At 43.6% G+C, this 22,719-nt stretch overlaps 1 protein-coding gene and 1 long non-coding RNA gene across 7 annotated transcripts in view; one reads left to right on the plus strand and one right to left on the minus strand.

Moving 5' to 3' along the window:
- Window positions 1-19,575, plus strand: part of ULK4 (unc-51 like kinase 4) — a 722,036-nt gene extending 702,461 nt beyond the window's left edge. For all 6 annotated transcript variants that reach the window (XM_054482410.2, XM_054482411.2, XM_054482412.2 and 3 more), the window contains 2 exons: window positions 16,790-16,875; window positions 19,378-19,575. In XM_054482410.2, the coding sequence (XP_054338385.1) occupies window positions 16,790-16,875; window positions 19,378-19,441 (150 nt within the window). In that variant the 3' untranslated portion in view covers window positions 19,442-19,575. The remainder of the gene's footprint in view (window positions 1-16,789; window positions 16,876-19,377) is intronic.
- Window positions 4,720-8,041, minus strand: LOC134739099 (uncharacterized). The gene is made up of 3 exons (XR_010125600.1): window positions 7,889-8,041; window positions 6,140-6,312; window positions 4,720-4,832 (listed from the first exon to the last, which is right to left on the minus strand). It is a non-coding gene; the product is annotated as an uncharacterized LOC134739099 (long non-coding RNA).
- Window positions 19,576-22,719: the final 3,144 nt, after the last annotated feature.

Raw genomic sequence — 22,719 nt, forward strand, 5'->3', positions numbered from 1 at the left:
AGGTTGGTCCACTCAGCCTGTCAAAGCCTTTTAGAGAGGAATATCCGGGCTCTTTGATGTTGCCCTTGGAGGCCTGGGAGACCTTGCTTCAGTTAATTTTATCTCAAGGCCGATTTGACACTTAGCCAGAAAGTTATTTCCTGTGCATACATGTTCTGCTGGGTCCTGTGTGGTCCTCTGATTCACCCAGAGCAGGGGGTGTGTGGGCCAGCAGATGCCTCCTGGGAGTTTTCCAAGCCCCTACCACACACATAGCTACTTGTCACCACCAAGCTGTGCAGAATGGATGCTTTTGGGTCAGCTGACAGCGGACCTGTCTCTTGGAGGTAAAAACCCACAGACTTCACGATTCCCTTCCCTTCTCCTGGAGCCAGACTCTCAAAGCCTTCGCAAAAAATGCCCTCAAAGCTGTGGCCCTGCCTTAGGGAGGGAAGGGTGAGATCTCTCAAAGGGGCTGCTCATTTTCTCAAAATGGTCATTATAAAATGTTTCCAAATGGAGTCGGTATTTGATCAAGTCCCTCAACAAAAATAACAGCCACCGTGGGAATTTTCAGCTGTCCAGCAGTCAATATCAGGCCTAAATTTTGATTAATTGGTGCCTGACGGCTTTAATAATAATGTAAACCAAGTGTGCTTCAATTTTCCTTTCCATTTTATTTTCTTCCCAATTTTATCAATTTGAAGGACTTTTGGCAGCCCCTAATGTTTCATTAGAGAGCTACAGAAGTATGAGGTGAAGTCTGGAGGACAGAGCAAATGACTGAGCTCACGTGGTCCTACCAGCTGTTTCCAGTGGGTACCCAGCCGCGCTCCGCCTGGCTGTGACTCATGCTCAGCAAGGGCCCGAGTTGACGGTGTGTCTCACGAACGTGGCTGCCCTCAGTCCTAGGAAGCATGCAGATCATTCTCAGAGCTGGCCACCTCGGGTTGACACTTTGGCTGGCCGTGGCCCCCTGTGGCCATGGATCTGAGATGGTCCCTTACTTGCCCTCCTGACTGATGCTCGGTGCCCAGTCCAGGCTGAGGATTCTGTAGTGCTGGCCCAGCCTCCACTCTCCAGGCCTGGCCACCTCGTGTCCCAAAGTCATGGAGTCCTTCTGTCCTGCCTTATAAATCCCAACTTGATGCCTCTGGAGTTATTTATGGTGGTTTCTCTGAGGGCCTGTGGGGATTAGGTCTTAGGCCCCAGCCCTATGCCCTGTCACAAGTCTCCCTTCCGCACTGTGGATTCACTGCAGCAGAGGTGTTTTTGCTCAGTAGAGCATGTTATTAAGGGCAGAAATTAGAGCTGGCCATAACTGACTGACTTTTTCCTCCAGTTGTAACATGAGTTTCAAGGAGAGGCTGAAGACTTCACGTAAAAATTCCACCATGTATTAAAACTTACCAAAAAATAGAATGCTCATCTAATATAATCTGTTGAAGAGATTGCTTATAATTGTCGATTAATCCATCTCCTTCCAAATCAGAGAACATGTAATCATATTGCCCATTTTCAAATGGAAACTCTTTTTTTCCCCTTCTTTGAAGAGTACTTGAGTTACTTTATTTCTGATAGGAATCTCACAGGTTCTGTTTCCATATGGTGGATGAGGCAGACTCTTCTCCTGTTTGCTCAGAATGGGACTATTTCAGCATTTAGCCCTACAAGAGAGGGTCTTCAATGCATGGCTTATTTGGCATGCCCACCTCAACAGCCACCTGCTGGCTCACACCTCCCCCAAGGCACTGCGTCTGCCACTGAGGACAAAGGGCCACACGGCATTTTACCTCTGCTCAATTGAAGGGTCATTGGAAGGCAGAGGAGGAGGCACTGTGTCAGCGTGGTTAGGGATCTGGTGCTGGCATGTGAGTTCCTAGATGTTGTGCCTCATCCTGTTGCCTCTCACCTGGACCATTCCCAAAGTCCCTCCTAACTGGCTTCCAGCTTCCAGCTGGTCCCTGCTTCTGCAACTTTTAAAAAATCTCTACCCCACCTGTTCTCACTTCAGGCCTTCATGGTTGCTGCTATCACCCCTTTTTACAATATAAGTCCCTCAAATATTCTCATGGCTGGTTCTTTCTCATCATTCTAACCTTGGCTTATGTGTCACCTCCTCAGGGAGACTGTCCTGGCTGACCTCACGCCATTGTTCTTCTCTCCCCTGCTTTACTTTCTTCATGACACCTATCAGCATCTCAAGTTATTGTATTTGTTTATTTTTTAATTGTGTTTCTCAAGGTGGAAGCTCTGACTTGACACCCGGCACCCCCTGCTATTTCTCCAGAATCTAAACAGAGTCCAACACATAGTAGGTGCTCAATACACACTGTCTTATTGACCACAGAATCATGCTAATATTTGTAGGATCCTTTACAGTTGCCAAAAGAGCTTTTCATGTGTATGCATCTCATGTGTGATTGTGATTGCTTTTCTGCCCACCTTTGACTAGACTGAGGGCCTTGGGTGTGAGGATTTGGTGGCACTTTCTTATGACACTGGAGGTCTCAAATTCAGGATGTACGATATTCATTGCATATCCTTGCAGTCATGGTCCATGCATGTTTTTATATTGTGTGTTTTTTTTTACTTTATATTATGAGCATTTTCCTGATTGTCCCTATGTATAGTGGCTGAATCACTGCAGAGCGGTTTAGTGGCTGATAGTGTCCTTACCTTGTAGAGTGAGGAACTGGGGAAAGAAGGAAGCTGTGGGCTTTTTTAGCCAAGTTGACTTGACATTGCTCGACTTTGCTCCCCTCCATCCAGTGGGAGGTTCAGAGAAGGGGCTGGAAACAGGCCCTATTAAGCTCTTTCTCTTATCTCCCTCCCCTTTCCCACCTCAGAGCCCTCCCTATCACACAAACACCCTCACAACACAAAATCAGTGACTCAGTTGTCAAATGCACAGCTCACTGTGACCCCATATAGTATTCCTAAGGACTGGTTAGTATTTGCTTGGATCAGGTTTGCATGATAGATAGTCATACTGTTCCTCATTTCTTATGACCCAAGCTATCCCACTTTGGTTACCACCCCAAGTATTTTTTCTTGTGAGGAAATAATTCCAGCCACATCTATAGTTGACATCCTCATGCCAGTGCCTTACAAATCTATGCTCTCATGCTTTTCTAAGTGCTTGGTTTGGGTCCTCCTGGGCAAAACGGTATGTCCTGATCCTGTATTTCACCAGAACTTACTTTGGGCCAACCTCCCATTTATTTTTATATCTACAAAAAGTCCACATCATAATTTTTTGCCAATTAAAACTGTTTGTTTTGTCACTTATTTTGGAACTGGTTGTTGTAGTTAGTTAGTTGGATCAGGCCTAAAAGACTTCCCAAAGCAGCTATATTATATTCAACATTTTAGACTTATGGGACTTAATGGCCAGAAGCTGATGTAATTATGAACAGTTTCTAAGCAATAAGGACATTTTTACTGCCCTGCAGAGAGCTGAGAGAACTGGCTGGCCTAAAATGAAGAAGGAGGTAGCTATGGATAATTTTCTCTTAGAAAATAATCGTGTCTTATGGGGTGAAAAAGAAAAACATTCAAATCCTCTGCATGTTATTTCTGTAGCCTCTAGATTTGGCAGGTGCCCACAGGTACAGAGAGGAGTTTGGGCAAGAGAGGTGAATGGAGGTGTCAGGCTAGGTTAAGGGAACATACAGACCCCAGGAGGAGGAAATAAAGGTCAAGAAAAAGAAGAAAGTCCTTCAACACTGCTTTGCTCTCACCAAAGTGTGCCCTTTGATCATTCAAATGCTAGCTTACCATCATCCTCCTTTGCACACTGCATCTCCAAATCTGGAAATGTCAGTGGAAAGGAGCAGTGTTCCTTACTTTGACCCCAGCTTGAGAGGCTTCTGTCTTAAATACAGGCCAAGATATTTCCTTGGGAACCTGGGCCCCTGGAAGCTGGGACTAGCTCCCCCCATGGCAGAATGTCAGCCTCCTCACTACTAAGGGAAATGTCAACTCCCGGCTTCCCCAGTTGGACACCGGCCCTGTCTCTCGCCAGGTGCTCCTGCAGCCACACCTTTCATGGGGAGAGCCAAAGGGCAACATAGTGACTGGGGCAGGAAGCAATGGAGGGAAGGCAGAGCAGCAATGGGGTGGGATGCAGGAGAGAGCTGGCCCAATCTGGGCCTCCATCCCAACTCCACTACTAATCACCGCCTCACCCTGTCTCTAACATGTGATCATGGAAGACCTCCCTCATAGGGTCACTGTGAAGAGAACATGAGATAATGGCCCACAGTGGCTACCCAGCAAACTGTTGATTCACTTCTCATCACCAGCAAAGACGGACCTCCATCTAAGAGCGCCAGGAGAGATGTGCAAAGCCTTTGGTAGCCAAGCCTGAAAGAAGTTGCCAAAAGTATGGTGCTCTCCATATCAGGAACAGCTTACTGGACAGTACACAGGATCCACAGACTTCTTTGGTCAACAGCAGCAACTTCCAGTTCCATCTAGGAGAGAGATTCTGCGGTTCCTGCTTTGCCTGGAAATGATGAGGATGAACAACAATGACTGGGGGAGCAAAGGGTGCTATGCAATTTACAAGAGATGGCCGGCACAGCAGTGCAAGCGATTTATACAAGATAACACAGCATGTAGGCAGTGGGGCTAGAAACACAGCTTAGTCAGTTGCTTACTTTTTTAAATCAGCCAATCAGCCAACAACTTTGCCAGGTACTTAGTGGCAGATGTGAAGATGCTGTGGTCTCATGGGAAGAGTGTGGATCTTGAAGTTGGGGGGACTGGGTTAAATCTCAGTGCCACTGCTTGCTGCCTAGCTGACCTTGGACAAGTCACATGAGCCCTCCTAGCCTTCATTTTCTCATCTGTAAAGTGAGCACAGTTAATACTTGTTTTTCAAGTTGTCAAAAAGAAAATTATATGTTTGAAAGCAGTTAACTCTATTCCTGAATATAGTAGGTGCTCAGAAATGTTAATTTCCTTTCTTGACACAAATCCCAAGCCATTTTTACTCCAAGGCTTTTTACTTATTTAATCCCATAGGTAAAAGTGAATCCAACAGTTTCTACCTGAAATCTGGGTTTTGCCAACTTTGCCCCCACACATCTACTAATGCCCTGTGTACTCCCCTCTCCTATCCGGTTTGTCTGGAGTACACCACATGGAGACTCATCGCTGCCCTTGAACAAGAGGTCATCTGCCATTTTCTTCCTTTCCTCTCCCAGCTTCCTTCACCTTGAGGAATCACTGTATTCCAGATGCCACCACTTCCTCAGGCCTCAGTATGCTTGGGGCCTCCCAGTGAGCTAAAGCAAAGCTGTGCTTCATGCAGAGGGTGACAGACTGCCTCACATAGTGGTCCTCCTGGACAGAAACATGGTGCTGCTTATGCTCCAGTACTGTTCCAGGTGTTTAGTGCAATATCTCTGTCACCCTCCAGAGAATCTGCATTCATGGGGACCTGGGTCAAATCTAGGTGAGCAAGCCTTTGTGACTGGGCCTACCTCTTCTGTAAGACCCTGCCTCTTCCCTTGAGCTCCAACTGTTACCCCATTACCCTTGGTGATGAGCAGATCCACTGACGGGAATCCTTAGGGACACCTCTAGATCTCTTTCAGATCATCCCCTGCTTACTAATCATGGACAGAACGGGCTTCACTTGCTTTTGCTGAGGTACATAAAGTTTCCAAATGGACTCCAGGGAAGGCACAGATGCTGTGAGGCAGCTGGAGGCCATGCATGAAAATTATTCCATTCAGTCTCAGATTTACTCTGCATCCCATGGAAGGTGTGATGAGCATATGGGCCTGGATGCAGAGCAGGATGTGTTAATATAGACTTGCTTTAATCTGAATATGAAAGAGACCCTGGCAGCAGCTCAGGATGCTTCTGGAAGGACCCAGAATGCACACTGCAACACCAGGTAGAAAGTGAAGGCGGGCCTGCCAGATTGCATCATGCCGACGAGAGGTTCTCCAGATTCCATCCTGGCATCAGGTGGCAAGAGGGTGGCCTGTCTCTATGAGCAGTTGGGAGAAATGGCTTTGAAGTAGCATGAAAACCCCAGCTGAAGAGAAGACAAAGTATACATTAAGAGAACAAAATGAAGGGGCTGGATGGATAGGTTTATTTTTGAAATTTCAACTCTCTGAAGTAAAGTTGTCATAGTTACCTGCTTGTTTTTACTTGTATTTATGAGATCTGAAGGCCACAGAATTAAAATAATCCTCCCCTGTGTGAAGTGTGTGTCTGTAATAACAAGCACCAAGAAGCACCTGGGCTGCTCTCACTGTGTCAGCTTCATCTCCTGATATTTTTTTTCTAGTCTGTCAATGTTGCCTGGGCCTGTTGAGAGGAACTCATGATTAGAAAGCAAAAGTTAACTGGACTTCCTTTTGCCACACACATTCAAGATCACTACAGATATTGACATATATTATTGCACACTCATAAACAAAGTACCACAGCCTGCCCATACCTTACTCAGTTACAGCCACACATCTCTCCACACCAAAAAACATTTACAAATACAGAAGGCTGCACTGGAGCATTTTACAAGCTGATGCCGTGAGTCGTATTTGTGAGCATAAATTCCTGATGTGCCACGGTGATAGAAAATAGAAGTAAGTTCTGGTTTGCATGTTTTTTAAGGCCTTAGATGAGGAGTATAGGCACCCATCTTAGATTTGTCCCTCAATGGCCACTTTGCCTTGGGCAAGCCATTGTTTTCTCTGTTCTTACATCCTCTCCTGCAAACTGAAGAGGCTGCCAACTTCAGGGTTCTGCCATTATCAGGGGGCATAGGATGGCTCCACTTGCTAGTTTGTATTTGGGGAAGCTGAAATCCAGAGAAGAGCCAACCCAAACTCTCTACTGCAGGGTGTTGTGTATAAAACCACTATTTTACAATTCATGAGCCTAGTGGGGAATTTGAAGATGATTCTGTGGAACACTACCATCTCCTTTCAATGTTTGGGTGAATGCTGGATTGACACAGTGCCATGTTAAAGTGACCATAGCAGAGTTTGCGTAAAATTATGTATTTATCCCAAGTGTGTTATCTGATTATATATATATATATATATATACACACACACACACATATATACATATATGTATATGTATATATGTGTATATATATAATCAGATGTATATACATAAATACATATATACATATATGTGTATATACATCTATACACATATACATATACATACATATATGTGTGTATACATATATACGTATATGTGTATATGTATATATACACATAGATATGTATATATGTATATATACACATAGATATGTATATATGTATATATACACATAGATATGTATATATGTATATATACACATAGATATGTATATATGTATATATACACATAGATATGTATATATGTATATATACACATAGATATGTATATATGTATATCTGTATATATATACACATATGTGTATATATATATTCAACAGATGTAGAGGAATTGTCTTTCCAAGTTTATCTTAATTCTAAGCTCAAATTCCCAATTATTATTTTTCCTTTAAAGACCCCATGTTTTGAAAATTACCTGTCTACCAGGTGAAATTTCTGTATTTAGTATAATTCATGTTTCCATTTTGATTGATTTTAGCCATTTAGCTACCAGGCAGATGTCTTAGCAGCATGAGATAATGGCTGGCACTCCAGGCTTGGCTGATATATTTTCATCATAAAGCAGAGAAATGTGAGGCAGGCACGACTTTGTTTGCAGGAAATGGACGCCTGCCATTTGATGTTTTGAAATATTGAAATCCACTCGTGGACTCACAGGTCCGGGAACCTCTGCTATAGTACATTATTGCAAAATAAAATTGAGTTAGCCTGTCTTGGATAACTGACTGCCAGTAATGAAAATGTTGACTTCGGGAAGAAGGTATTGTGCTTACACTCTTCGCGGGCGTTCTCTTGCATTATTTTCTTAGTGTTGCTGCAGTACTCTCTCTTGACGTCTGTAATCACAGCCAGGATAAGTTCACCAATAGTCTCTTAGTCATGAATTCAGCATCACAATAGACAAGGGTCACTTTGACTCCCACTTCCTTCAAAATGGAGAGATTTCTTTGTGAGTTTCAGTTTGCACAAAACATTCTCTGCCTAAGTAGCTCAAAAGAGGAGTAGGTGGGATGACTTTTGAGTGGACCCATAATTTGGTTTTTGAAGAAAATTAAAGTACTGAGAAAATAGAAGGTTAAAGGCCACATAGTCTGGCAGATACAGTGGAATCTAATGTTTCTAAAAGAGGGCTGGTTCCCATCTTAATTTATAACCTTCAGCGGCCTAAGAGGACACTCAACTCTGGGAGACAGAAGCAGTCCACTCCCAAGGATCATTCATTTCAGAGCCCCTTGAAATCCTCTTATCACGGGCATTACCAGCTATAGAAAATGGTTTGGTATCATAGTATACAATAATTTAGCAAGGTAAATTCAAACTCTTATTTTTTCAAAAATTACTCAGATTTGTTTTTTACTAATATCTAATTCTAAAAATCAAATCAGACTCTAAGTCTGATTGCATTCCAAGTGATGCATGATGACTTCCTTGTTTTTCCATTTCACTGTTGAAGGACAGCTTGGTTGCATCTACATTTTAGTGATTATGAATAAAAGTGTGAAGGATTTTGAATACAGTTTTTTGTGTGGACATAAGTTTTCAGTTCACTTGGGTAAATATCCAAGAGTGCAATTGTTTGGCCATATGGTAGGACTATGTTTAATTTTTTTTTTTTTTTTTGAGACATAGTCTCACCCTGTCACCCAGGCTGGAGTGCAGTTGCTTGATCATGGCTCACTGAAGCCTTGACCTCCCAGGCTCAAACGATACTTCCACTTCAGCCTCCCAAGTAGCTGGGACCACAGGTGTGCACCACCACACCCAGCTAATTATTATTTATTTAGTTGCAGAGACGAGGTCTCACTATGTTGCTGGGGCTGGTCTTGAACTCCTGGGCTCAAGTGATTCACCTGCCTTAGCCTCCCTAAGTGTTGGTATTACAGGTGTTAGCCACTGTGCCTGGCCTGTATGTTTCATTTTATAAAGAACTGCCAAATTGTCTTCCAAAGCATTGTTCCATTTTGCATTCACATCAACAATAAATGAGAACTGCTGTTATTCTTCATCCCTACCAACATTGTTATTGTCAGTGTTATGAATTTTAGCCATTCTAATAGGTATGCAATGGTATTGCGCTGCAGTTTTAATATGTATTTCCCTAATGACAAACAATGTTGAGTTATCTTTTCTTATTTGCCACCCATATATCTTCTTTTGCCACCCATATATCTTCAGATTTTCTACCCATTTTAAAAATTAGGCTGGTCGTTCTCTTATTATTGAATTTGAAGAGTTCTTTTTGGCTAGGCATGGTGGCCTACATCTGTAATCCCAGCCAAAGTAAGAACCGAGAGGCCAAGGCAAGAAGATTGCTTGAGCCCAGGAGTATGAGGTTACAGTAAACTTTGATCACACCACTGCACTCCAGCCTGGGCAACAGAGACCCTCTTTCTAAAAAAAATATTTTTAAAGAGTTACTTTTATGTTCTTGATATAAGTCCTTTATCAGATATGTAAGTTGCAAATATTTTCTCCAAGGCTGTGGCTTATCTTTTCATTCTCTTATGTTTTCAAAAAGTAAAGTTTTTAATATTGACAAAGTCCAATTTATAATTTTTTTAAGGGATTATGTTTTTATGTTAAAAACTCATCACCAAATCTAAGGTCACAGAATTTCTTCTATATTTTCTTCTAGAAGTTATATAGTTTTTACATTTTATATTTAGATCCATCATCCATTTAAAATTAGGTTTTATATAAGATGTAAAATATGTGTCTAGATTGATGTTTATGCATATGCGCATCCATTTGTTCTAGCACTGCTTGTTCAAAACACTGTTCTTCCCTCCTTGAATTAACTTTGCGCCTCTGTCAAAATTTTAACAATAATTTGTGTAGTTCTGTTTCTGGGCTCTCTTGTCTATTCCATTATCTGTGTGTCTGACCTTCTGCCAATACCACACTGTCATGGTAGCTGGTAGTGCCTCTTAAAGTTGGGTAGTATGATGCCTAAATTTTATTCTGCTTTTTCAAAATTATTTTACCTGTTCTGGCTCCTTTGCCTTTCCATTGAAAATTTTAGAGTCAGTTATTCTTCACTTGATCTTAGCCAAGAGGCCAAGAAGCAATAGACTCAGCTATTCTATATTACAAAGATTTCTGCTGAGATTTTGATAGGAATTTCATTAGACCTATATTTTGGAAGAAATTTTTATTATTTTGAGCCTTCCAATCCTTGAATATTGTGTATCCATTTATTTATTTTCTTTCATCAGCATTTTACAGTTTTTAATCATACAGATCCTGATATATTTTATCAGATTTATACCTTTGAAATTTGTCAGGACTTGCCTTAAGACCCAGCAGATGGTATATTTTGGAAATTTTCCATATGCACTTGAAAATAATATATATTCTGCAGTTTTTCGATGATTTTTTATATAAGTCAATTAAGTCAATTCTGTTACTCTTGTTGTATAGAACCTCTGGGTCCCCTCTGGTTTCTGTATGCACATTGCTGGAAGAGATTGAGAAGTATGTCACCATGATTGTGGATTTATCTAATTCTCACTTTGATTCTGTCATTTTTATTTGTTTGTTTTGTGTATTTTGAGGCTGTGATTAGGAGCATACAAATTTAGAATTGCTGTATCTTCCTGGCCAATTTATTTTCTTATAAATATGAAATATCCCTTCTTACCTCTAGTTACGATTATAGCCTTAACGTCTACTTTATCTGGTATTAGCTAAGCCAACTTTCTTGGGTTACTGTTAGCATGTCATATCTTTTTCCATCCTTTAACCATCAACTGTTTGGTGCCTTTATTTATTTATTTATTTATTTATTTATTTATTTATATTTTGAGATGGAGTTTTGCTCTTGTTGCCCAAGCTGTAGTGCAATGGCATGATCTCAGCTCACTGCAACCTCTGCCTCCCGGGTTCAAGTGATTCTCCTGCCTCGGCCTCCCAAGTAGCTGGGATTACAGGCTTGTGCCACCATGCCCAGCTAATTTTTTTGATTTTTAGTAGAAACGGGGTTTCACCATTTCAGCCAGGCTGATCTCGAACTCCTGACCTTAGGTGATCCACCCGCCTCGGCCTCCCAAAGTGCTGGGATTACAGGCATGAGCCACTGTGCCTGGCCTTGGTGCCCTTATATTTAAAATATATTTCTTGTAAGTACTATGTGTGTGTGTGTGTGTGTGTGTGTGTGTAGCCATAATTTATATATTATAGATGTATATAATTATATATGAGATATATTTTATTTTGTTTATATACAGCTTGAAAGCTTTTACTTGGAGCATTTGGTAAATCTACATTTAATGTAAGTATTGATATTTTAGGGCCTACATTTACCACATTCCTCTTAATTTTTGCTCTTGTTTTCTTCCCAGTTTGGGTTTGGTTTGCTCCTTTTTTTCCTAGTTTCTTCTTCTTTTTTTTTTTTTTTTTTTTTGAGATGGTGTCTCGCTCTGTCGCCCAGGCTGGAGTGCAGTGGCGCGATCTCTGCTCAGTGTAACCTCCGCCTCCTGGGTTCAAGCAATTCTCCTGCCTCAGCCTCCTGAGTAGCTGGGATTACAAGCACCCTCCACTATGCCTGGCTAATTTTTCTATTTTTAGTAGAGACAGGGTTTCACCATGTTGGCCAGGCTGGTCTCAATCTCCTTACCTCAAGTTATCTGCCCTCCTCAGCCTCCCAAAGTGCTGGGATTACAGGCATGAGCCACCGAGCCCGGCCCTTTTTTCCTAGTTTCTTGATGCAGAAGCTTAAATTATTGATTGATTTGGGACATTTCTTCTTTCCTAAAATAAGTATTTAGTACTATAGATTTCCCTCTAAGCATTGCTTTAGCCCCCTTCCAGATGCTGACATGTTGTATCAAGGTCATTTTCATTCAGCTAAGATTATTTTCTAATTTTTCTTGGAATGTCCTCTTTAACCCTTGGATTATTTAGGAGTGTGCTGTTTAATTCCAAGTGATTGAAAATATTCGTTATCTTGGTTATTAATTGCTAGTTTAATTCTATATGGTCAGAGAATATATTTTATATGGTTTCAGTTTTTTTAAATGTGTTATGTTTTATGACACAGAATACTGTATACATTTGTAAATATTCCTGGATTCTTGCAATATATGTGAATACTGTTGTTGATGGGATCAGTGATCTACAAATGTCAATAGGATTCATGTGGTTGATGGGGTTCCTCAGTTCTTCTATATCCGTGCTGATTTTTGTCTACTCATCCTATTTCTTACCATGAGAGGAGTTTTGAAATCTCCAACTACGATTGTGGATTTATCTGTTTTCCTTTTCAGTTGTATCAGTTTTTGCTTTCTGTATGTGTAATTTCTACTGTTAGATGTATACACATTTATTGTTATGTCTTCTTGGTTACAAAACCCTTTAATCAAAATATGTCCCTGGTAATTTTCTTTGCTCTGAAATCTACTTTGCCTAACATTACTATAGCCACTCTAGCTTTCTTTTGATTTATGTGTGCATGGTATATCTTTTTTCATCCTCTTACTTTAAACCACTATTTCATTATATTTGAATTAAGATTCTTACAGACAATATATGGTTGGATCATTTCTAAAAATCATTCAGGAGATTTCTTACTTGCTGCATTTAGATCATTTACATTTAATGTAATTCTTGGTATGTTACAATGTAGTTTGCCTTTTTATTTGATTTCTGATTAGGTCCAGTGTTTTTATTTCCTCACTTTTCCTTTTCCTGCTTTCTTTTAAGCTATTTGAACATTTTTAATAGTAAATTTTAATTTATCTATTGTGGGTTTTTTTTTAACTACATCTCTTTGTATAATTTTTTTAAGTGATTGCTCTTGGAGTTATAAAATACTTAACCTTTTAGAGTCTACTTATGACAATATTTTACCACTTCAAATGGAACATAAAAGCCTTACTACCATATAGGTTCCTTTGCTCTCCCCCATCTTATGTTCCAGCTGTCTTATATGTTACATCTACATACGTTGAAAACCCCATCAATACAATATTATATGTAGTTTTTCTTTTCTACTATTAAACAGCTTTTAAAGAAAGATAATATCCTGTTATATTTACCATTTTTTTTTTTTTTTTTGCTCTTCCTTCATTCCTGATGTCCCAGGTTTCCTTCTGGTATTATTTGCTTTCTCTCGAAGAACTTCCTTTAGTAGATTTTTTATAGCAGCTCTGCTTCTATTAGCTTTCATTCATCTGAAAGTATCTTTATTTCACCTTCATTCCTAAATAATATTTTGAAACCATGATATCATTTCTGAATGATATCTTCTAGGTATATAACTCTAGTTTGGTAGTTCATTTCATTTAGCATCTTAAAATCTTCTGGCCTCAGTAGTTTCAGGTGAGAAATTCACAATAATTCAAATTATTGTTACCCTATAAGTAATATATCATTTTTTTTTCTGCCCACTTTCAACATCCTTTGTCTTCAGCAAGTTTGATTTTGATGGGTTTGGTTATGGATTCCTTTGGGTTTAATCTTGTTTGGGATTTACCATTTCTTGAATCTGTAGATTTATTTCTTTCAGTACATTTTGGAATAGTTTTAGTCATGATTTCTTCAAATACTTTTTCATTCATTTATTCTCTGTCCTCTCATTCTGGAACTCCAATGACAAAAACCTTTTGTTATTGTCTCATAGGTCCCTGAGGTGCTGTTCATTTGTGTTCTCAATCTTTTTTTTTTTTTTTTCAATCTCTGCTGCTGAGATTGGATAATTTCTATTGATCTATCTTCAAGTTCACTGACTCATTCTTTTTATTGTCTCCATTCTGCTATTGAGTCCATCCAGTGATGACTTTAAATTTGTGGTTATTATGTTTTTAGTTAGAAAATTCTCATTTGGTTCTTCTTTGATATATTCTCCTTTTTTACTGATACATTCTATTGTAATACTTGTTTCAAGAGTGTTAGTGATCGTTTGTTTTTAGCATGTTTATAATACCACTTTGAAGTCTTTGTCAGATAATTCCAACATATGTCCTTTTGTTTATTGTCCTCTGTTGATTGTGTTTTTTCATGTCAGCTGAGATTTTATGGTTGCTTTTGCCAAGTAATTTTGAATTGTATCCTGGTCATTTAAAATATTACATTATAAGACCCTGTCTTGTTAAATACTACAGAGAATATTGATATTTTTGTTTTAGCAAGAATCATGCTGATTAGGTTCAGGCTGCAGGTTGGAATTGTAATTTCAGTGTCGTATTGGTTTCACAGGTTTTGCAGTGCTATGTGCATCTATCTGGTGTGTCCCTCCCCAGGGGTCAGTCTGGGATGTGAGCAGAGATATATTTGTTACCTCAGTTCTTCAATTCTGGGGCATGCTATTGGGATCGGTTCCATGCATACACAGGTTGGGGGTGAGGCCAGGAGTTCATAAACAGTTTTATGGAGTAACTTTACTAAGCTCTTCTTGATTCATTCTCTCCTCAGTACTTTCTGGTTCTCTGGGTTTCCCATTTTCTATCTGGCCTAAAACTGCCTAGTTCCATGATTATGCAACATCCAGGCCAAACACTAGGAGAACAGAGAAAGAATAGAGTTCTGGTTGCAGCCTCCTCTTGCTGGCTACTGTTGCTGCTACCTCTGTCCCCACTACCACTGCTGCCATCACAGAATGGCCTGGGACACAAGAGGATGGAGAAAAAAGAGCAAAACAATCTTGAGGGGGTTTCATCTACTCTCTAGGGTTTTGGGGATTTCCCTTCTCTATTCCTCAAGCTGGGTTTCTTAGAGCTTTTGGGGTTTGGGTTTGTTGCATCCAGGCTAAGAAAAGTGGTAAACTCACTGCCAGTTCAGTGGTGCTTTGAATTCAGTGTCCTCTCCTATTTACCTGTTGCTGTTTGCTTTTCAGTGTTCTCAAATAGCTGTGCTGTAGATTTGCATCCGGAGGGAGAGAAAGAGTGTCATGTGTTTTCTCTGTCTTACCCAGAACTGGAACCTCTGATTGATATAATTTAAAATTTTTATTTTTGAATTAACTCATCCTTATATACAGAACAACAGCTGATGTTATTAATAAGAGTCAGGTAAATGGCCAAACCATGTAGTTTTCAATTGGCTTTGTTTATGTCTACATTTATGTCAGGTAGACATGATACTATTTTGGTATCTTCCTTTGATCACATTAACTGTCACTGTAGATTTCTATTTCCACCTTCTAACCAGCCTTGTGGATGAAAGTCGTCTTCTGATTTATTTGCAACTTGTGGGTGATTTCCTGGGAGCACAGCCTCTGCACACGATCTCATGGCAGGGCTGGTCAGGGGCAGTGAGCCTGGATGTAGTCAGCTGACCTGTTTGAGGCAGTTCTGAGAAAAATGAAGTGAGAATCCTCACTGAAGACCCCTGATGGGAGTATACCTTCAGTGTAAGTTTATGCGTACTTCAGACATAATTGAACTACAGCTGGCATTTTTAAGCAGTAGTCTTTTGAACACATCAAGTTGGGTGCAATTTCAGAACAAATTTACATGCAGCTCTTCCGAGATGCAAATCTTTGCAGAAATCACACCTGATGCAGTTGAACTGGCAGCTGTTCTCTGGCATACTCAGGGAGAGGATCTCAGTGGAGGTGCGAATGCATTTGTATATAATTCAGAGTTCATGTTAATGTTGTTACCCTGTGACCTATCATGAGTGATTGATTAAAAAATGTTGAGCCTCTTAACTAAGGAGACGATAATCCAGCCTTGGTTGCTGTGGTCAAAGTCAGCTGAAGCCATCCTGGTTCCACCTTCATGGTGGGGAGAGAATCTGGCTCCATGTGGACTCCTGTAGCAGCCCCTTAATTTCAGCTTTGGTTACCTCATAAATAAAACATGATATATACTTACCTTGTAAGGTAGGCTATTGAGAAGATTAAATGAGAAAACATATAGGAAACAGCCTTCTGAAATGTAAAGTGCCATACAAGTGTTTATTACAAGAAATTTTAAACTAACAAAGATAACAATAGGAGGCAATGGTGAATTAAGAGAAGCAAGTCTCATAGTAGAATCAAAGCCTTCTCTTCTCTGCCTTTCAGGACATGGACTCATTTTATGGAGGGGCTGAATTGTGAGGTCTCTGGGTGCCAGAACTAGATAAATCCCCACCTGAGCCTATTCTAGCCCTGAGAGTTTATGATTCTGCAAATAGGTACTACAGAGTCAGGCATGCCCAAGTGTTTTTCTCGCAGGACTGTGGCGATTAGCATGGGCACACTTCGTGGGGTTTAGTTATTAACGCCTCTCTCCCAGGTCCCCAGGCACCTTCTTGGCATCCTTCTGTCCATGTGAAAGAGATCATGTTGGGCTGAGAGCCCCAAAGACAGATTTCCAGTTGCTAGCCAGGCCTCCTGAGTCCCAGCACAGAAAATGTAGTTTTGCTTTAATTGGAAAGTTCAGGTTCCCAGACACAAACCCTCCTGAGAGATCCGCAGGAGGCAACCTGCTCTGAACTGGCCATCTCCTGCCCCAGCAGACTGCCTTGTCCCCTCCCCTGAGGAACACCAGTGTCCTGCCTCTTTCCCCTTAGTCAGCAATACTTTGTGGGGGAGGTTAGGCATGGGGGTTACAGACAAGCCCAGGGGACACCCCCCAGTGCCTTAGGCAGCCACAGCACCATGCAGGCCTGATACTCAGGGTGCCCATCCAACAGGGCATGAGTCAGGGATGGCTCAGCTGACCACTGTCTTCTCCCTCCTGCCCTTGTAGATCACCTCCAATGAGAAGCACTTGGAGAGCCTCAAGAATGCGGGCAGCCTCCTGCGGGCTCTGGAGCGGCTGGCCCCCGGGAGTGGGTAAGTGGGGCCCAGGAGGATCAGCAGAGTCTGCTCTAGATCAGCACACACTCTCAGCCATTCCTTTCTCCACTCCTTCCACTCATCTCCCTCCACACCAGGGACCACCACCTTCCAGCCCATCACTGTCCACTGAGATCCTTCCCAGTGTGGGAAGGGAAGCTCTGCCACTCCACACACTGGGAATCCCCAGTTATGGTGGGGAAAGTGAGGGGACAGGAATCAACAGGGGGAGAGAAAGTCTTAGTCCTGCCAGGGGAAACAATATTCCCACCTTGAGGCCCCCAAAGAGGTTGAGTGGATGACCAAGTGGGAGATGCAAGGAACCTCATGAGAAAGGCAGCCCCTGGCCTGTGCACACATGCCCCCATCAGCAGCCCAGCCAGAGGCATCCTCATCACCACCTTGTGGAGGACTCAAGGCCCAGGCAGGGCTGGGGCAAATGTGACAGCTTAGCCTGCTCTGCTGCACCAGGTTACCTTCCTCAGCCAGAAGTTCAGAGGGACCACACAGAACTGCGTATTTGACACCCAGCTGACAGCATGGGGTTAAGCTAGCCTCCCAGTCCTTGGCTTTACAGTCAGTGTGTCTAGAACATCCTAGAAGTGAGTTCCACAGACCGGGGATAGGCCTACCACCCAGGAGCATGTTACATGCTGTAAAAGCAGAAGGAGCTGGCATCCCAGCCAGCCCCACAGAGACGCTGATGCTCAGTGGAGCATTTCCCCACCCTGGGGAGAAGGACCCGCCTCCTATGGGGTGCCTGACCTTCACTGGACCTGGAATGCTGTCTGCCATTTCCTGGTAGATTCTGTTTTTAGAACTACATGTTTCTGTGAAATCTGCTTCCTGGTGTGCTTTGGGTTTGTTATTAATTTGAAGAAAAATAAGTGGTTGAAGCATTGCTAAGAAGGTGAGTTTGCAGAGAAGGCTCAATTCCAACCAGCCTTTTGTATTTAATCCTGGATAGGTGAGAGGGGAGGATACCATCCTTTTTAGCCTAACCCTACCCCTTTTGTCTTCAGCATAAACCATAGAAGTAAGTTTGTATTCATGGTTTTCTGTGAGGTGAGGGGCAGGAGAGACTGACTTTCCTGCAAGAAGCCCCTTCACACCTTGCTGAGCCCCTGCCATGTAAGGTGTGAACAGTTGACTCCCTGGACTGGCCTATAGGCCTCCTGTAAGACCATTTTGAGGAGCACATGCCGTCGGATCCTGGCCTTGTGCAAAATGCCATTATGGAGCCAGCTACACAGATTTATGGTGAGGGCACAGAGAGCCGCAAAGGAGTGGAGTTTGACAGACAGCTCTAGAGAGCCCCTTCGCTCTAGGCACCTGCGCTATGGGACTCCTCATAGTAGGGACCTACAGCTGCCTTTTAGCCAAAAATAGCACATTCTCATGCTGGACCCAAATTTGAACCAAATGTGTCAAAACAAGGTTCAGTGGTCCATGAGGCTGGTGGTCTGTTCTGCACCCACACTCAGTACTCCAGCATCTAAAATGTCTACACCAGACAGATCTTGTGTTGGGTGGGGAAGTTGCTCCTGCAAAGTTCTCGTTTGGACTTCATTCAGATTACCTTACCAGAAAGGGTTTTCTTGTCAACCAAGAATGAGTGGATGGCATTGTTCTCAGTTCCGATGCTGCTCTGCCAGTAGTTTGTCCTTTCCAGCCTCACTGGGCCTGCTGTGTGCGGGTGCGCAGCATGGCCCCACTAGTCTAGCCTAGACTCAGCCAGGGGCGGGCCAAGTTCAAACGCATTCCTTCTGTCACACAGGGGCTTTGATGCGCAGAGCAGGAATGCATGGCACGGTCTCCTGGTCACGGCTCCATCCCACTGCCACCCACATCTTTTATGCAGCGCCCCACCCCCACCCCCACCCATTTATTTGGTACCAGCTGTATTTCTGTGCAGTCAAGAGTGTGCCACGAGCTAATTTTACACTTCAAGGGTCACTGGTTTCAGTCTTTTCTTTGCTAACAGTTTGTTAAACGTAGGTTTAAATGTGTCTCAAACAATTTGCTCCAGTAAAAAAGTTCCCATTTTAAGCTCTTAATTGCACATTCACACCTATAAGAGTAAGAAAGCTCCTGGCTGATTGGCTGGAAAGGGCAATGGAGCGGGGAGGGTCAGTGTGTGGAGTGGGTCTGGGACACATAAGTCAGCTCCAGGCAGGAGCTGGGCAGGCCCACTGAAGGCCCCAGGCCTGGTAGAGTCTGGCTGCCTACCACTCACTGGCAGTGTTTCTGGCAGAGGTGGCTCAGAGAGTGAGTGGTGGCTGGGGCTGGGAGCTCAGAAATAGCTCAGGGTGCTGGCATGGCCTATTCTGAACCCCACCAGGACTGTGGGCCAGGCTTTCCTGCTTCTGCTTCCCAAGAGGATGCTGCATCTGGTCCACCAGATACTCGGGTGCAAAAGAGGCTGGCCCCTTTGAAAGGGGGGGAGCATTTTACCTTAGAGATGCCTATTAAGTGTGCCTACTTTGGTTTTTCTTACAGTTCATTTGCCGACAGCGTGGTGGCTCCCTTGGCCCTGGAAATCCTCCAAGCTGTTGGACGCTAGGCAAGAAAGTGCTTAGCACAAGCCCACCCTGTGGCCCCAGCCCTCGGATGCACAAGCGAGGTCAGCTCCCAGATACCTTTGCCACATCCCCTCACAGCTGTATTTGGACCTAATAAAGTCAGCTTAACCCAGAACCTGGTGGCCCAAGTGCTCACTAACCCCAGGGCCTAGAAAACTGACTCAGAATGGACTTCCTTGGTTCCTGTGGAATGCATCTGGGAAGCCCAGGTTTGTTAGCTGTTCTCAGAAATGTTCTTTTCCTCTCTGTGTGGGCCAGGTGGGCTAAGGTTAGCACTGCCTGTGGTAATAAAGCAGTGGATGCGAAGCACAGTCCTCAGCCTGCCAGCATCTGTGAGCATCTCTCCTCTCCTCAGGGAAGAGCGGAAGGGCGGGATGAAGCAGGAATGCTCTCCCAGCCGCAGCTCCAGAGCAAGCCTTTGGAAGCAAATCTCTGAGCCTCTTGTCTTCTCTCCTTTTACCTGCCTGGCTTTTGTTCATTTCAGGAGCAAACTGATTCCACGAATCCTGGGGAGGACTGGGTAAGACTCACTGACCAGCACAGACAGTGAACAGTTTGCCTAAAGGAATGCAAAATGCTCAAGAACACTGGCTTCCTTGAAGGTTTGCCCCTCTAGATGGGACGATGGCATCCGGGTAGAATCATTTCCCCCAACTTCTGCCACCTAATTCCATATCTGCCTCATGTTCCCTCACACGTATGTTTAGAACCTCCTATGTAAGAGTCAGTCAAGCCCATGGCAATATTGGGTGGATACTGTGGAAGTATGCTGGGACTGCTGTACTGGGCAGGCTTACTCTTGAATCTGGACTGGGTAGGTAGGGGTGGGCCCTGGGCAGCTCCAATCAGATGGATAAGTTGAGGTCATGCCTTGGCCTTTCTGGAGCCTCGTTTTCCCCATCTGCAAAATGAAAAGGCTGCACTAAATCAGTGGCTGCCAACCTTTTTCCCAACTCCAATGCTCTGGTGCTTCTTCTTAGGGGATTTGCCTTCTAACACTGCCCAGACGGATTCTGTCCCAGGCAGTGGCCATGCTGGCCCATAGATGGCCCCATCTACTGCATCTCAGGAAGCCGGTCATGCTGTCACCAACAGCCCCTCTGACACAGTAACCTGGGTAGTTTGACAGTTTCTATTTGACATTACCTTTGATGCAGTTGTGCACAGAACTGTTGTTTTCATTGTAAAGCATTTCATTGCAGCCCAGCCAGAAGCATCCTCATCAGTACCTCATTACTTAATGAGGTTTTCGGGTCAGTTCTGTAAACACAGGGCAGACATCGTCCCTGGGTTATAGTTCAGATACAGTTTCATTGCCTTACAATGAAAACAGTTCTGTGCACAACTGCATCAAAGGGAATGTCAATTACCTTATGTAATCCCCACCACAACCTGCAAAGCAAGCCGCCTTAGTTTCATTTCATTGATGAGAAAACAGACTCAGAGGAGCCATTTCCACTTGCTCAAGGCCCCACAGCTTGGCTGAACCCAGGACTCTGACTCCATACCCCGTGTTCATCCCCTAATGGGGTTCACAAAGCTTGGGCTGTGAGACTAATTGGGATATGAGAGTGTGCCCTCTAAGAGTGTGACCCAGGAACAGGCAGCTTCATTTGACCTCACATAGCCTAGTTAGTGCCCATGGTGAGGAGGCTTCACTATTTAAGTCCTCCTGGACGGTGTGCTCATCTTCAGCTGTGTGTGCCCATGTGGCCCTGGCCTGGCTGGTTTTGCCTGCACTTCTGGGAGTGAGTGGGGAGTACCTGATGGAGCAGCCAGAGGCTTGGTTCTCAGCTCCAGTGGCTTTGCCTGCTGGATACAGGAACAGGCTCAGGTCTGTTTTCTTTGCCGTCTCCCTTTAGTTCTTGGGTGGGGGTAACGCCCATGGGGTTCTGGGTCTGGAGTCCTGTCAAGGTATTTCAGAGCAATGGAAGATTCTTCCTCCTTATTTCCCCCTCTCACTTGAGCAAGGAGTTGTCTTTGGTGTTTAACAGAGAACAGGAAACTCTTACTATTCCAGAGCTGTTTTGTTCAGTGGACCAGTCCTGGCCCTAGGCCCCAATGTTGCCTGTCTGGGGAAAAGCTTATCTGGGTAAGCAAGTACAAGGAGATGATGGTCCCAGGCAGAGCCACTGCCCTGCCAAACATGTTGGGTCACTAAAGCTAGTCCATGCCAAGCCTTGTCCCTGGTGAGGCTGTTGTCCTGGAGGAAAGATGCCTATGGAAAGCAGCAGCCTAGGTCCCTTTGAGTTCAGAGGTAGGGGATATGAGCAGCCTGGTTGGGCAGAGGGCAGCTTACAGCAGTAACCCTTCCTTGCCCTCCCCAGGCCTGTACCTTAGTATTTGGCATGCCTAAGTAGCTCCATTCTGAGAGCAGAGCTGGCACCCTGGCCCCTCAGCTCTTAGGATTCTGGCAGTGGCAAGGGGCCCACACCTACTAGCCCTCTCCTTCCCTCCATTCCCAAGCTTCAGCTATCTACTTATTAGCTACAATCCACTGGCTCTCTTCAGGGATGAATGGTGTCACTGAAGTCACAGAGGTGAGAGGCAAAGGAGGTGACAAGCAATAGGGCACAGAGGCGGCTCAGGTGAGTGGCTGCACACAGGTCTATTCCTCTCCCTCCACTAACAGCAAGCCCAAAGTTCCAAGACCTTGCCTTAACTTATAGCCGAGTCTGCATCCCCATTAAGCTGTCCCTCCGTGAAGCACCATTTGGGGTAACTCTGGTCACAGGTGCCCTGAAACGTGCTGACAATCACTCATGGCATCTAAGTAGGTGAGTCAGTGGAATGCAGCAACAGAATTTACTATCTTTTGGTTCTTTGCAGTTTATCTTTTCCAGTTTCTCCTATTAGCTAATGAGGTTCTCAGGTCGGTTCTGTGAACACAGGGCAGGCATCATCCCTGTGTTATAGTTGAGAAAATGTGGGCTCTGGTGGCTAAGGCTCTTGTACAAGGTGATGGGAGAGTAATCTCCCTCACCAGGTCTCTCCTGTCTCCACCTGAAGCAAGATGCCCTTTCTCTTTCCCCTGGCAACAGAAAAATGCAATGTAGAATATAATCTTATACATACAGGGGCTACGGTAGCAAGTGGTAGGGAAAGGGGGAAGAGGCTGCAAGAAAGCTACAAGAGGTGTGGCCTCTTGGGAGAGCTGTCTGGAGTGGGGTTGGGGGAAGACTAGGCAAAGCTAGGCAGCCTTGGCCTCAAGCTTCAGTGGGGTTGAGAAGTGGTGTGTGGGAGCAAGAAGCTGGGCCTA

Source organism: Pongo pygmaeus, chromosome 2, assembly GCF_028885625.2.
Source record: "Pongo pygmaeus isolate AG05252 chromosome 2, NHGRI_mPonPyg2-v2.0_pri, whole genome shotgun sequence".
Lineage (NCBI taxonomy): Eukaryota > Metazoa > Chordata > Mammalia > Primates > Hominidae > Pongo > Pongo pygmaeus.